At 41.8% G+C, this 12,641-nt stretch overlaps 1 protein-coding gene across 1 annotated transcript; it reads right to left on the bottom strand.

Annotated features, from left to right (window-relative positions):
* Positions 1–272: 272 nt before the first annotated feature.
* LOC110088664 (myelin protein zero-like protein 1) lies at positions 273–12,639 on the bottom strand. Its single transcript, XM_078389819.1, has 4 exons — positions 12,428–12,639; positions 9,479–9,672; positions 7,968–8,371; positions 273–3,865 (listed from the first exon to the last, which is right to left on the bottom strand). Exons 1-3 carry the CDS (start codon positions 12,552–12,554, stop codon positions 7,988–7,990), a joined length of 705 nt encoding a protein of 234 aa, XP_078245945.1. The 5' UTR covers positions 12,555–12,639; the 3' UTR covers positions 273–3,865; positions 7,968–7,987.
* Between the last annotated feature and the right edge of the window lie 2 nt (positions 12,640–12,641).

Genomic DNA, 12,641 nt, shown 5'->3' with positions numbered 1-12,641 from the left:
CGCAAATGTAATAGTAAAAGGAAGATGCAGTTGTATCTGCCCAAGTTCAAGAACTGTAACATCAAGATACCTAGTCCCATTCTGGAATCTGTGACAGAAACTTGTTGGGGTGCATCATCTTTATTTTCAATTGTGCCGTCACTATTTCAACATAAACCTGTCTCTTTGCACTGATAACATTGACATGCTTGTGCAGTTGTGAAGAAGCAGTTCATGTGGTAGCTCCATCAATAACCTAGCTGTGCAATGAAAATGGTGGAATCCTTGTTCTGTTTTTGTTTTTCTCCCCAGGAAAGAAGGCTGTTTGAGGAAGGAGGAAGGCTGAAAACACCAGCCTGCAGTGGCAATGGTAGGCCTGGACATGCCTGAAGAGCAGAGGAGAGTCGTTCTTTTGACTTGGTGCTCTAGCTTTTCAAGGTCAAAATATTAGCCGGGGGGGAATTATGGAATTTAATTTTTCAATACAAATCCTATACTTATTTATTAGTTTTCTGTACACAGGCAAACACACAGAGTTATCATGGTGTACACTATGCAGGCATTATACTACATTACTGCTTTGATGCTTTTTACCACTTCCCACCCTGAAAGTTCTCTGTACACTCATTACGTATCACCCCCTAAAATGAGTAGCAAATAACTACTGGTACAGTATTATGTTTTGCAGGGCAAATCCAACTCATGTTGCTATCTAAGACAAAGAAGAATATGAGGCTCACTCTCAGTCCTTGTTCATAAGCTGAGTGGATCAGCAACTGTAATTTACGACAACATTATTGATAAGATAGTGGATTTGACAGCATCAACTGAGTGGTAACCAACCTCATGTGTTCTTGGACTGCAACTCCATAAAACCCCAGATCTCACAGCTGGTGGTGAAGTGTTCTGGGACTTGCAGTTCAAGAACACCTGGAGTTACAAAGGTTGGCAATCACTGAACAAAGGAGCTGCAGTGCCCACTGTGTGGCACAGATTCGTTTTCAAAAACTTTGCTGCTCCCTCCCAGCACCTTCTGCCTTTTTGCTGTCTCTGTTTCATAAAAAGTAAGCATCTGTGGTTTAATTTTATCATTGTGAAAACTGGCATGTAACTGAATGAGCTACTTTTGCCTTCTTATCAGTTATTTGTTGTATCAAAAACATTTGGCTGTTTTGTAACCAATATCCTCAATTGTAATTTTTCAATAATACTTTCACTTTTGATGCACCTCCATGAGGCACTTTTAGAAAGAACTTTTCAATTTTAGGCAACACCTCTGCACCCTGCAAATTCAATTATTTTCTCAACACACCAAAAGACAACGCAAAATTCTGCTTACAAATATCTAAGTATATTAAAAAGAGATAGGACTAAAACTGAATAAACATCATTAAATCATATAAGCAGTCACAATGTCTTTCCAGGAAAATCAGGTAATTACATTCATAATAATTACAATACAGTGAGAGATTCTAACCTGGATGTTGTAAAGAAAGCCATTGACTGTCCTTCCTTTCTTTCAGGTTGGAATCTAGCCCCAAAAGGCACAGTAACGATGAAGACCTTCCAGCCTTCTTTAATGCAGAGTCAGTTGCAAGAAAATAATCATTCATCTAGGATTTGATTCTGAATGAAAGCACCAGCTTAGGTTGTAAGAGACCTGGCTGAGAGAAGGGAGAAGCCTGTCTTGCCCAGTAATGTCCACCAGGCTATCCATATGAAACCACTGGGAGTGATCATTCAGAACCTTAGAGTGAGGTGCCACAAATATGCTGATGACACCCACTTCTACTGCTCCTTGTTACTCAATGTCAAGGCAACAGTCAATGTCTTTGGATATTCTCTGAGCTTGATAATATACAAACCTTTCTTCAGACCCATTTGCATTTTACTAATTTTTAAATATTTTAAGTATTGTTACATTTGTATTCTTCCATTTTGATGAGCACAAAAATGTCTCTCCCCAACCTTGTTATTCTGACAACAATCTCATAAAGTGAGATATACAAAACGCTAGTGAGTGGGTCAAGATCACTTAGTGACCTTCATGAATGTGTAGCGATTTGAACCCAAGTCGCTTTCATCCAATTCTAAAATTGCTGAAGAGTGGCCACAGAGTGAAAGGTCAACAATATTCTATAGCTGCAGCTTTTATCAGTTAATGTCTGTACTACAGCCCCAAAATCCTCTAGCCACTGGCCCATACTGGCTGGAAGATTCTGGACCTTCCAGTCAAGAACAGTTATCTATTCAAGTCCTACCAACAGCCTACTGGAGGGCCTCCCAGAGAACATTAGCTCCTTAATCTTTCTTCAATATTTCCATTTCCTGACACGCCACTGGTTCTGTTACTCCCTCATATTCTTCTGCAATCTCTAAGGCCTCTTGTCTATCAACAAATGTGAACAAAGAGACTCACTTGATCCATTGCATCCTTTCTTCCTTTTGAAGTAATAGTGGCTAAAAAATCCTCCCTGTAACTCCTTCTCTTCATCTCCCTTACTCTCAGTTCCAAGCTTTCTCTCCTTTCTCTCTCAACTCTTTATTGCTCCTCTCCCAATCTCCTTCTCCACTCTCTCGCCTCAGCTTCTCCCCAATAAGAGGGTCTAGGTGGAATCTCTGGTCTCCTTCTATAATCTGCTTCCTCCTTGGGCAATCTTAATCTTTCCCATAATCCCATCCAGGGATCCTGCATCCACACCCATTCCCAACCGGGTGGTAACTGGTCTTTCCTCTCTACTTCCCCTGTTCTTGCTTCAAACTCCACCCTCTTTTTCCACTCTCTTCCCGCCTTTTCTCCCTGAACCTCCCCCATAATCATTTTCTGCATGTCTTCCATCAGCTCCTCTGTATGTCTCTTGTTGAGGTCTCGCGGTAGGCTCTGGTGCTGGTTTGAGGTCCACTTCCTTAGCTTTGCTGTTGTGGAGGGATGGCTCTCCAGCGAATGGGGTGTCCCTTTCCCCCACTGTCTCACATTCAACTACCTGTCATCTTTATATTTACTAGATGCTGTGACGATCGCCCCACATCACTCATGCCATTCATAGTCATGAGCTGATTTGCATAAGTCTATGAGAGGGCTGGAGAGGCAGAGTCAGCAGCTACAGTATAAAGGTTTGGCGGGAAAAGGAGGAGTCAGAGATTGTGATGAGATACAGATAGAGATAAGGGTTGGTTAATTAGAGAGAGAGGGAACAGATACAGAGTGATAAGGCTGGTTAAGAAAATAGGTAGAGAAGGTGGTAAGGATATTCCAAGAGAAAGGTATGTACAGAGAGAACTGTTAATAATTTGCTTGTGTACAATGTTTATCTGAAGAACTTCTGTTATTATTAAATCTGCTTCACTTCAATAAATAAGTTCTGTCTGTATTCACAAGACAAGTGTCTGACCGCCTAGAGTAGTCCACCACGACTAGATAGGCGGGATATAAATTAAATAATAATAATAATAATAAAACGTCATTTATATTGTGGATTGAGGTAATCCACTGGTGACAGCGAGAGGAAAATGCAATGTGAGCCTTTGTGAGTGCCACAAGGGTGAATGCCACAGATGCACATTCCCCTTGTGTAATAAAAGGGGAATTGTGTAATTAAAAGCATCCTTTTTTTAAAAAAGGTCACATGTATCAGCAGAGCACTTCACAGGGAGATGGGGATATATGCCTGTGGGCACAATGCCACTCCCAGGCATCGTGTGTCTTCCCTTAAACTAATCTGCTATTACAAAAACTATAGCTGAGTGCGGGAAGTCAGACAAGAAATAAATGTCTGTTAGTAAGTTGCCTTTATTTGTAACTCAGAATAACCACCGCTTGTAATAAAAGTTCATACGTGTTGGCTTCCATTTTTCTTTCTTTCTTAGATAAGGATAGTATAAGTCACTATAATAGAAAAAACAAACAGAAAAGGCATATAAAAGATTGATTCATTCTATATCAGTCCTGTTTCAGACTTCAAGGATCTGATATCGTCTGCTAGAAAAAATATGGGCAAGGGAATTTTTTGTGAGCATACAGTGTCTATACACATACTAGAAGCCGTTCATAGAAACATAAGACATTTAAGCATTCAAAGATCCAATGGTGAATTCTACTTGGGTTCAAAATAGTGCATCAAGCTCGAGACACTTCTTCACGGTTGGATAACCATAACTCTAACTGACTAGATTGACCCAGTTGGGGGGGGGGAACACCTTAAAAGTTCTGTGCCACCAGCTGCTAGGGTAATTTGTTTTTTCACAAGCCAGTGTAACATTGGTGAACTGATGAAGTGAAGGCTGATTCTCAGCATATGTAAATAAGCAGTTCATGTCTCACTACTAATAATTATTATTCAAGTCTTATGGCGCCTTCAAACTTGAGACATCACAAGCAGGATATGTATGTCTGTGCTATTGATCCATTCTGGGCTGAGCCCTGCAATGAACTCAGAGAAACAAATCCTTATTCCTCAAATCAGGCTGGGTCCAGATACAACTATACCAATTTGTGGGGTTGTTCTTGTGGCCAGATTTCTCATTTGGGCAACAACTCTCTGCAATGTGTGACCAGAGGAAGTTGAAAAGCAACCTTTGCAGCACCATATCAAGCCTCTGCGACACTACATAAGAACTATGCCACTTATCTGCTACAGAGTCAAGGACACAAAGGCTATCCTGCCCCAAGATTCTCTTGGATCAGCACTTAATGCCTGTTATCTATGCACAGCAAGCCATGTGCCCGCAGCTACCTTCATGGTGGGGTGCTAGAAGAAAAATGGGAAGGGATAGGAATCGCTTCCTCTTCTATCGCTTCTCTTCAGCCGTGGCTGTTTTGCAAAGCAATTCACACGTACAAGCAGCCACCATCATGACACCTACGTTCACCAACACCCATCCTCCCTTCCAGAGGAAAAAGATGAAGGGGATGGTGGGCAAGAGGAGCTCTAATCTCTCACATGACCCCACACAGTTCATCTCAAGAAGCAACATATCTCTAGTAGTCTGATGTTACATGTAGAATGTAGGACTGTAAAAATGTTTTCATTTGTTATTCTCTGAAGTATTTTTGCTATGTTGGAATTTGTTATAAGCAATTGCTTGTAAGCAATTACAAGCACTACTTAAGATGGGAAAGGCAGAATAAAAAGTAAGAAAAAATAAATAAGTCAATGCATGAAGTTAGAATTTCAGACTTCTCCAAGGCCTTTTCAGACATTGCACTGGAAGAATAATGGATAATATTAGAAAAATCCCATTAAAGAAAGGTGGTTCATAAGGTGCTTAGTATAATCTTCAACCTGCAATTGTGAGAGCTGGAGATTCTGAACATGAGAGGCCTTCTGCATCTGCTAAGGCATAATGAATATCCCCATGCACAAATGCAAGAAAAAACAACCACACTCACAACAGACCATTATCCACCTAGTAAAAACTAAAGGGACTGTGACTAGAATGTTTACAGAACTGCTCTTATCATAAGTAAATACTACAATTTGAAAATCTTCATTTTAGATGATATCTCCCAGGATCCTTGAGCCAGCAGCATCAGTGGCCAGGGTAGTGAAGGTTTCTGGAATTTATTGTAATTCAAAAAGTTGCTTTCTCAAACTCTGGAAAATATTAATTTTTTACATAGTTAGCTAGGCCTCTTCCTAAGCATTTCAAAATGTGGACTTCATAAACCTGACAAGAAGTGTAGCATTGTAATCTGCAACATTGGGGAGGGGGGTGATGGAGAGAAATGTTCACAATTGTTCTAGAAACTTTCTCTTGTTAATGCTGCAAGGCCTTCTTTCAGTAGCCAGCTTTAAATTTCCATTCTAGAATGAACTGCTAGTACCTTTCAGTGAATCTGCTACCTAAATTGGGCAACATGAGTCTTAACGTACTGCAAATGAGACGGCAATCAGATTGGCATATACTGTAGCTTGTTGTTTGGGTTGCTTTGGGTGTGGTTTGCTCCACATTATTTTCCAGCAAATATCTACCTCATGAGAAATCTCTATGTAGGACAGGAAGCAACAGTTAGAACTGGATATGGAACAACTGATTGGTTCAAAATTGGGAAAGGAGTACAACAAGGCTGTATATTGTCTCCCTGCTTATTTAACTTATACGCAGAATACATCATGTGAAAGGCTGGACTGGAGGAATCCCAAACCAGAATTAAGATTGCCAGAAGAAATTTCAACAACCTCAGATATGCAGGTGATACCACTCTGCTGGCAGAAAGTCAGGAGGAATTAAGGAATGTCTTAATGAGGATGAAAGAGGAGAGAACCAAAAATGGTCTGAAGCTCAACATCAAAAAAACTAAGATCATGGCCACTGGTCCCATCACCTCCTGGCAAATAGAAGAGGGAGATATAGAGGCAGTGACAGATTTTACCTTCTTGGGCTCCATGATCACTGCAGATGGGGACAGCAGCCACGAAATTAAAAGACACCTGCTTCTTGGGAAGAAAGCGATGACAAACCTAGACAGCATCTTAAAAAGCAGAGACATCACCTTGCTGACAAAGGTTCACATAGTCAAAGCTATGTTTTTTCCAGTAGCGATGGATGGAAGTGAGAGCTGAAGCATAAAAAAAGAGCCTCGTGGTGCAGTGGTTAAAATGCTGTACTGCAAGCTAAAACTGTGCTCACGACCTGGGTTTCAAATCCCAGGTAGCCGGCTCAAGGTTGACTCAGCCTTCCATCCTTCCGAGGTCGGTAAAATGAGTACCCAGCTTGCTGGGGGGGCCAATGTGTAGCCTGTATAATTAAAAATTGTAAACCGCCCGGAGCGTGCTTGTAGCGCAATAAATAAATAAATAAATAAATAAATAAATAAATAAATAAATAAATAAATAAATAAATAAATAAATAAATAAATAAATAAATAAATAAATAAATAAATAAATAAATAAATAAAGCTGACCGCTGAAGAATTGATGCTTTTGATCTGTGGTGCTAGAGGAGACTCTTGAGAGTCCCCTGGACTGCAAGGAGACCAAACCTATCAATTCTAAAGGAAATCAAGCCTGAGTGCTCACTGGAAGGACAGATCCTGAAACTGAGGCTCCAATACGTTAGCCATCTCATGAGAAGAGGAGATTCCCTGGAAGAGCCCCTGATGTTGGGAAAGTGTGACGGCAAGAGGAGAAGGGGACGACAGAGGATGAGATGGTTGGACAGTGTCATCAAAGCTACCAACGTGAATTTGACCCAACTCTGGGAGGCAGTGGAAGACAGGAGGGCCTGGCATGCTCTGATCCATGGGGTCACGAAGAGTCGGGCACGACTTAACAACTAAACAACAACAATTTTCCAGCAACCACGTTTCCAGTAATATCGCTCCCTCCTGCCCCTTTTGCAAGCCGTCCCGCTCCCCTCTGGAATGATGCTAGGGCTGCAGTTTATTTGTTGCCATTGAGAGTGCTCTCGATTGTCTCCTTCTGCACTCCCTGCAGTTAGCTCATCTGCTCCCAAGTGGAGCTCTGGGCGGTGTTCTCCATGGTGACAACCTGTAGTGTATTTAGTGGGTTGTGACTGATAGGGATGAAGGAGAAATCCCTTCCTCTATTTTTGTCTTCTCTAAGGTTTTTTAAAAAACCATTTCCTCAACTCAGTGCAATTCTAAATACACTGGAGGTGCCCTTTTGTACTTGTTTTATATCTGATTCAGAGCTGACTGCATCAGGGAGGAAAATGTTAAAAGCAAGGGAGTCGCCATGGCTGGTAGGTGAGAAAAGGCAGGGAAGGGGGGTTGTGGGAAAGGAGGCGTCAGGAAGGAGAAGAAATGGAAGTGCTGTCTGGATCTTTCTCATGGAAGAAGAAATGTCTCTCATGTGAATGGAAGGATTACTCAAATGTGAGATAAATTAGGTTGCACCAAAGAGCTCTTTAAGCACAAACTGGATCGCTGCAGCTTTCCCTGGCTAGATGGACCTTCATTCCAAATCCTTTCCAATTTCATGGTGATACATCAGAGTAAGTCAGATAGTAGAGAACATTCTAATTACCTTAGGAGATGTTCTTTATTTCAGAACAAACAGCCTGGAGAAAAAGCTAGGATGCAGCAGAAGTGAAGTACAAGTGGCCAAACCATCAGCCCATTAAGTGCAATGTTTCCCGAGTTTGGGGATTTGGTTGCAGTCATGACAGTGGCACTTTCAGGGGTGGCAGCTGCTCTTCCATGACCCACTGGCATTTCTCTCTCCAGAACTGTGAGTTGGACTTGCCCTGGATCAACAACTATGTCTGGAGGATTCTTAACATCACAGAAATAGGTGCCATTATCTACAGGCTGGACATTTGCTATCTTGATTGATGCATCTCTCTGGCTAAAGTTTCCAACAAAGCTGCTTCGGTCTTTGAATGGTGTGTTCTTCCCAAGATATTCTTTTCCATCAGAATAATAGAAAAACTGTAATTACACAGACAGATACATTAATTCTGCATAAACATTTAATTATTCATATTTTACATCACCAACTAGATATTTCCAAGATCTAGCTCTCTACAGATAATTTTTCACAGTACTGAAGACTTGAGTTTCTAGACCTTGGATTCTGTGCATAATGTGCAATAAATTCAGAGAAGATAAAGCAGCCAATCAACCACAACCCATTATTTTTTTACCCTTAAGAACGGTCACTCCTACTTACTGCCCAGTCTGATGCATGTTTATCCTGATGAAAGTCCCACACATTTAAATGGAGGATACTCTCAAGTAAGCACTATGTCCAAGACAAGAATCTAGGGTTTCAATTAGTAAATTCCACAAGAAATATGGTTCACTTGAAAAATCCTTGCAATCAGAACATAAACACAATATACATAAACACAAATATACATGAGCATTTCTGGGATCTAAGAGAACAGAGAGACCACATATCACAAAGGAAAGCAGTGTTACATGGCAGGAAACTGAGACAGACTTTAAAAGGAAAGAGAGGAAAGCCATTTGAGGAAAAACCTTAAGCCTACCTGTAAGGAGTACAGGGAGAAATGGCATCATTGTCAAAATGGGAGATGAGGAAAACCAGAAACAGATTCAAGAAGCACAGTAAGGTCATTACAGTTTTCAATCTTATGAATGTTTATGTGGGAATAAGCTCCACCTGAGGTTGTTCATGGACCAAGCAGGAGAGCACCTCATCCCCAAAGTCCAGGCATTAGCCTCTTGTAAGCCCCACTGAGTCTGCAAGCAGCCATGAATAAAACTTGGTTGTGAGCCTTACAGTGAGCTTAATAGAGCAACACGTTTATTTCATTGGAGTCACAAAGAAATCAAATAAAGGGGAAAGATCAGAAGTAAAATGTGTGCATTATTTGAAAACCACAGTTTGGGGTTTTTACTACATGCCAAGTGTTACAGTGGCCAAGATTCAGTGACATAATCCCAAGATCAACAGCAGTTACAAGAAGATGCCTTGTGTGAGTGGCAAAAATAAGGAGCATCACTGAAATGACCCACTTGTGCTACAAGCTCCTACTCAAATCTTGTCTCACCTCAATCATTGGCTCTTACCGTTATGGGACGAGCAGTTGATCCCTCCTGTTGAAAGCTCCAAGTGACGGATGTTGCAGCACTGATGTCCTCTGAGGATACGAATGTGCATGGAATCTTTACATCTGTCCCAGCTTCCACAATAATTTCCGTTGGAGTGGATACTTTCACAATTAAAACATCACTTACTGAAGAACAAAGTGCCATCTGGATCACTTTATAAGCAATAAAATTGAACAGTTATAAAAATGCAGAAGCTGACAAAGCTTTGCAGAAAGTAATGTGCTTGTAATCGGAACTTTGCATTTTGATGTCTAGGCCTGCAAGAGGGTTGGGGAACATGTGACATGTGTCAATCACTCCCATGATCCACCATTATCTGTTTCCATTTAAAGTTCTGTACTCATTTTACGACAGTTTTAATAAGGCATGAAGTAATGTAAAATGGAATTGGTCCACATACTGTTTCCAGATAAACATGTCCATGATGTGGGACATGTATGGACAGCCACACGTCCCAAAAGCATTTTTAGGCTATCCTGAAGTCTTTTCATCCACTGACATTTTCTGCATTTCTGGCATTATACTATAAAGATGTTATAGAAAAAGGTGACTTAACTGCTCAAGGGGCTGGAATAATTTTATTAGGGGTAAGATGAGAGACATGGTGGCACTGCGCGTTAAACCGCAGAAGCCTCTGTGCTGCAGGGTCAGAAGACCAGCAGTCGTAAGATTGAATCCACACAACGGAGTGAGCTCTCATCAGTTGTCCCAGTTTCTGCCAACCTAGCAGTTCAAAAGTATGTAAATGCAAGTAGGTAAATAGGTACCACCATGGTGAGAAAGTAACGGCATTCCGTGTGTAGTCGTGCTGGCCACGGGGCCTTGGAAACTGTCTTTGGACAAACGCTGGCTCTATGGCTTGGTAACGGGGATGAGCACTGCGCCCCAAAGTCTGATATGACCGGACTAAATGTCAAGGGGAACCTTTATCTTTATCTAAGATCTGAATGCTTTGGAGTGGTGGCTTGGCAAAGGCAGGTAATGATAAATTATGCCTGATACGAAGAAAAAAGATAGGGAAAATTGTTCTTCCTTCTTAGAAACTAGAACCTGGGGTCATCTGACAAAGTTGAATTGTGGAATATTCAAGGTAGATAAAAAGAAGTATCTCACATAGCACATAGCTAAACTATAGAATTCTATACCAAAGTGATAAAATGGATACATGAAAAAGAGAACAGGGCTCCTATACCTGGAACAGGCATGTGAAAGATGGCATTTCAACAAACTACCTCCGTTGAAATGTGTGCTTCTAGGTAACTATTAATGATGCAGCAACCCTGTCCTCCTTTTGACAGCTCTGAAAGCTGATGAGAAAAATTCATTGAAACTAAAATTACTGCTAGCTACCACTCACTATGGCCCATATTACATCCAGTACAACAGATTATATACCAGTAAACGCTGCTGGGAAGCACAAGTCAGGGGGCCATGGTTCTACTTATGGGCTTCTCATAGGAATCTTGTTGGCCACTGTGGGAACAGGATGCCAAATTAGATGTTCCTTTAATCTGATCCAGCACAGCTTTTCTTATGATCTTACCTAAAAGGATACTGTACAACAGCACAGGATTTATATGGACACATCAGTGTGTACAGATACTTAATACAATTTTAGTTTTGTACAGGTGCTCAGTGCTGAGGTTCTCCATGGTACATCAAGCTGGGGTACTTGAGTCAGTATCCAACTGAGCTTCCCCTGAATGGAAAGTCCCTAACAATGAAGCAACTTGGGATCATGCTGCTTGGGTAGGCATTACTGTTGCAAGAGCAGAGAGTATTGTTTCTTCATGGAGTTCACTTCTTGCAAAAGTTAACACTTGCAGAAGCAGCACAATACCCCATTATAGTGCTGGCAAGAATTTCCACTCACTGGGAAATCAGTAAGGTACAGGCCATTATAATCATGCAGTGTTTATTAAACCTGTTGTTATCAGTTCACTCAATCAAAAGCCAAAAGATCACTGAAAGAAATTGGATAATTCAGGAATGAGCCTGGAGATGATTCGTACTAGATAAGTTTAGGTATATACTTTTATAGAAACAATAACGTTTGCTCTTTCTTCATATTTGAACAAAAAAGGGGGGTTATTGTGAAAACTATCCACTTTGAATGCCCACCCATCTACTGAGGCCTTTCCTGTTCCACATTTGGCTAGCCTATTTCCAGTTCCTGGTTTCCTCTCAAGAATTAGGATGCAACATAGCTTTATGCCAAAATAAGGCACAGGATTACTCATGCCAATTCATGCACACGGGCAAGGACTTCCTCAGAAAACTTGTTTTTACACGGAAAACACTGAATTGACAATTTTTGTGAAGCATAAATGTAGGATACAATCCACAAAGCCTTATGCCAGATAAAACTTGTTACTTTTCAAGATACCATAGGGCTTGTTTTGCTGACACAGACCAACATGTTTACCTCCTTGAAAAAAAATCGAGAACAAAATCTGTCAGGGCCCCAGACAAGACAGAAGGGCTTCTGTTTGTAGTGATCATTAAAGCAGGTGGTAGGGTCTGAGAACTGTTTCCAAAGCAAAATTTACTCAAGAGGAAGTCTTTTTATACAATGGTCATAGCAACCCAGTGTAGGATTGTGGCCTTCCTTCTCCCACTACATGTAGGTTGGGCGTACTGTCGAAGATCTGTTATGACAGCCCCCAGAATTATTATTTTATCTCCTCCACTTTTTTCCTCCACCATCTATTCGGGCGTCCCACAATCCAGTGACCCACCGAATCAACCCCTAACACCAGCTTCAGCTTTGCCGTCGTCCAACTCCCTAGGAACAGGGGGCGTGGCCAAGCAAAGAGTTAGCCCACCCACAGGGAGTCCTGCCCCGCCCACCCCGCCCCCTCCCTTTGCATTCGCAGCCCTGAAGGTAGCATAGGAACGAGCCCTCACAGTGGACGAAAGCACCGGCGGTGAGCAGCCATCTTGCGGGCGCGCGAGTTGAAGAAATCTCGCGCTTCATAGGGCTGCCCCCCTCTGCGGCCGCCGCTGCCGCCGCCGCTGCCGGTTCAGCAACCATATCTCTCTCTCTCTGTCTTTCTCCCTCTGCCTCCGCCCACTTCTCCCCCTCGCATTGTTACGCCCTCGCCCACCTCCTGCCCATTGT

This window comes from Pogona vitticeps, chromosome 3 (assembly GCF_051106095.1).
Source record: "Pogona vitticeps strain Pit_001003342236 chromosome 3, PviZW2.1, whole genome shotgun sequence".
Lineage (NCBI taxonomy): Eukaryota > Metazoa > Chordata > Lepidosauria > Squamata > Agamidae > Pogona > Pogona vitticeps.
Note: the sequence above shows the minus strand (reverse complement) of the source record. Positions and strands in the feature narration are given on the sequence as shown.

What these genes read in the sequence shown, in the direction of transcription:
- LOC110088664 (XM_078389819.1), bottom strand. Translation starts at nt 12,554, where the DNA reads ATGGTTGCTGAACCGGCAGCGGCGGCGGCAGCGGCGGCCGCAGAGGGG. An exon ending in CGCCGGTGCTTTCGTCCACT is followed by an intron (nt 9,673 to 12,427) that starts GTGAGGGCTCGT and finishes TTGCTTATAAAG; the next exon opens with TGATCCAGATGGCACTTTGT. An exon ending in CAACTGCTCGTCCCATAACG is followed by an intron (nt 8,372 to 9,478) that starts GTAAGAGCCAAT and finishes GTGTAATTACAG; the next exon opens with TTTTTCTATTATTCTGATGG.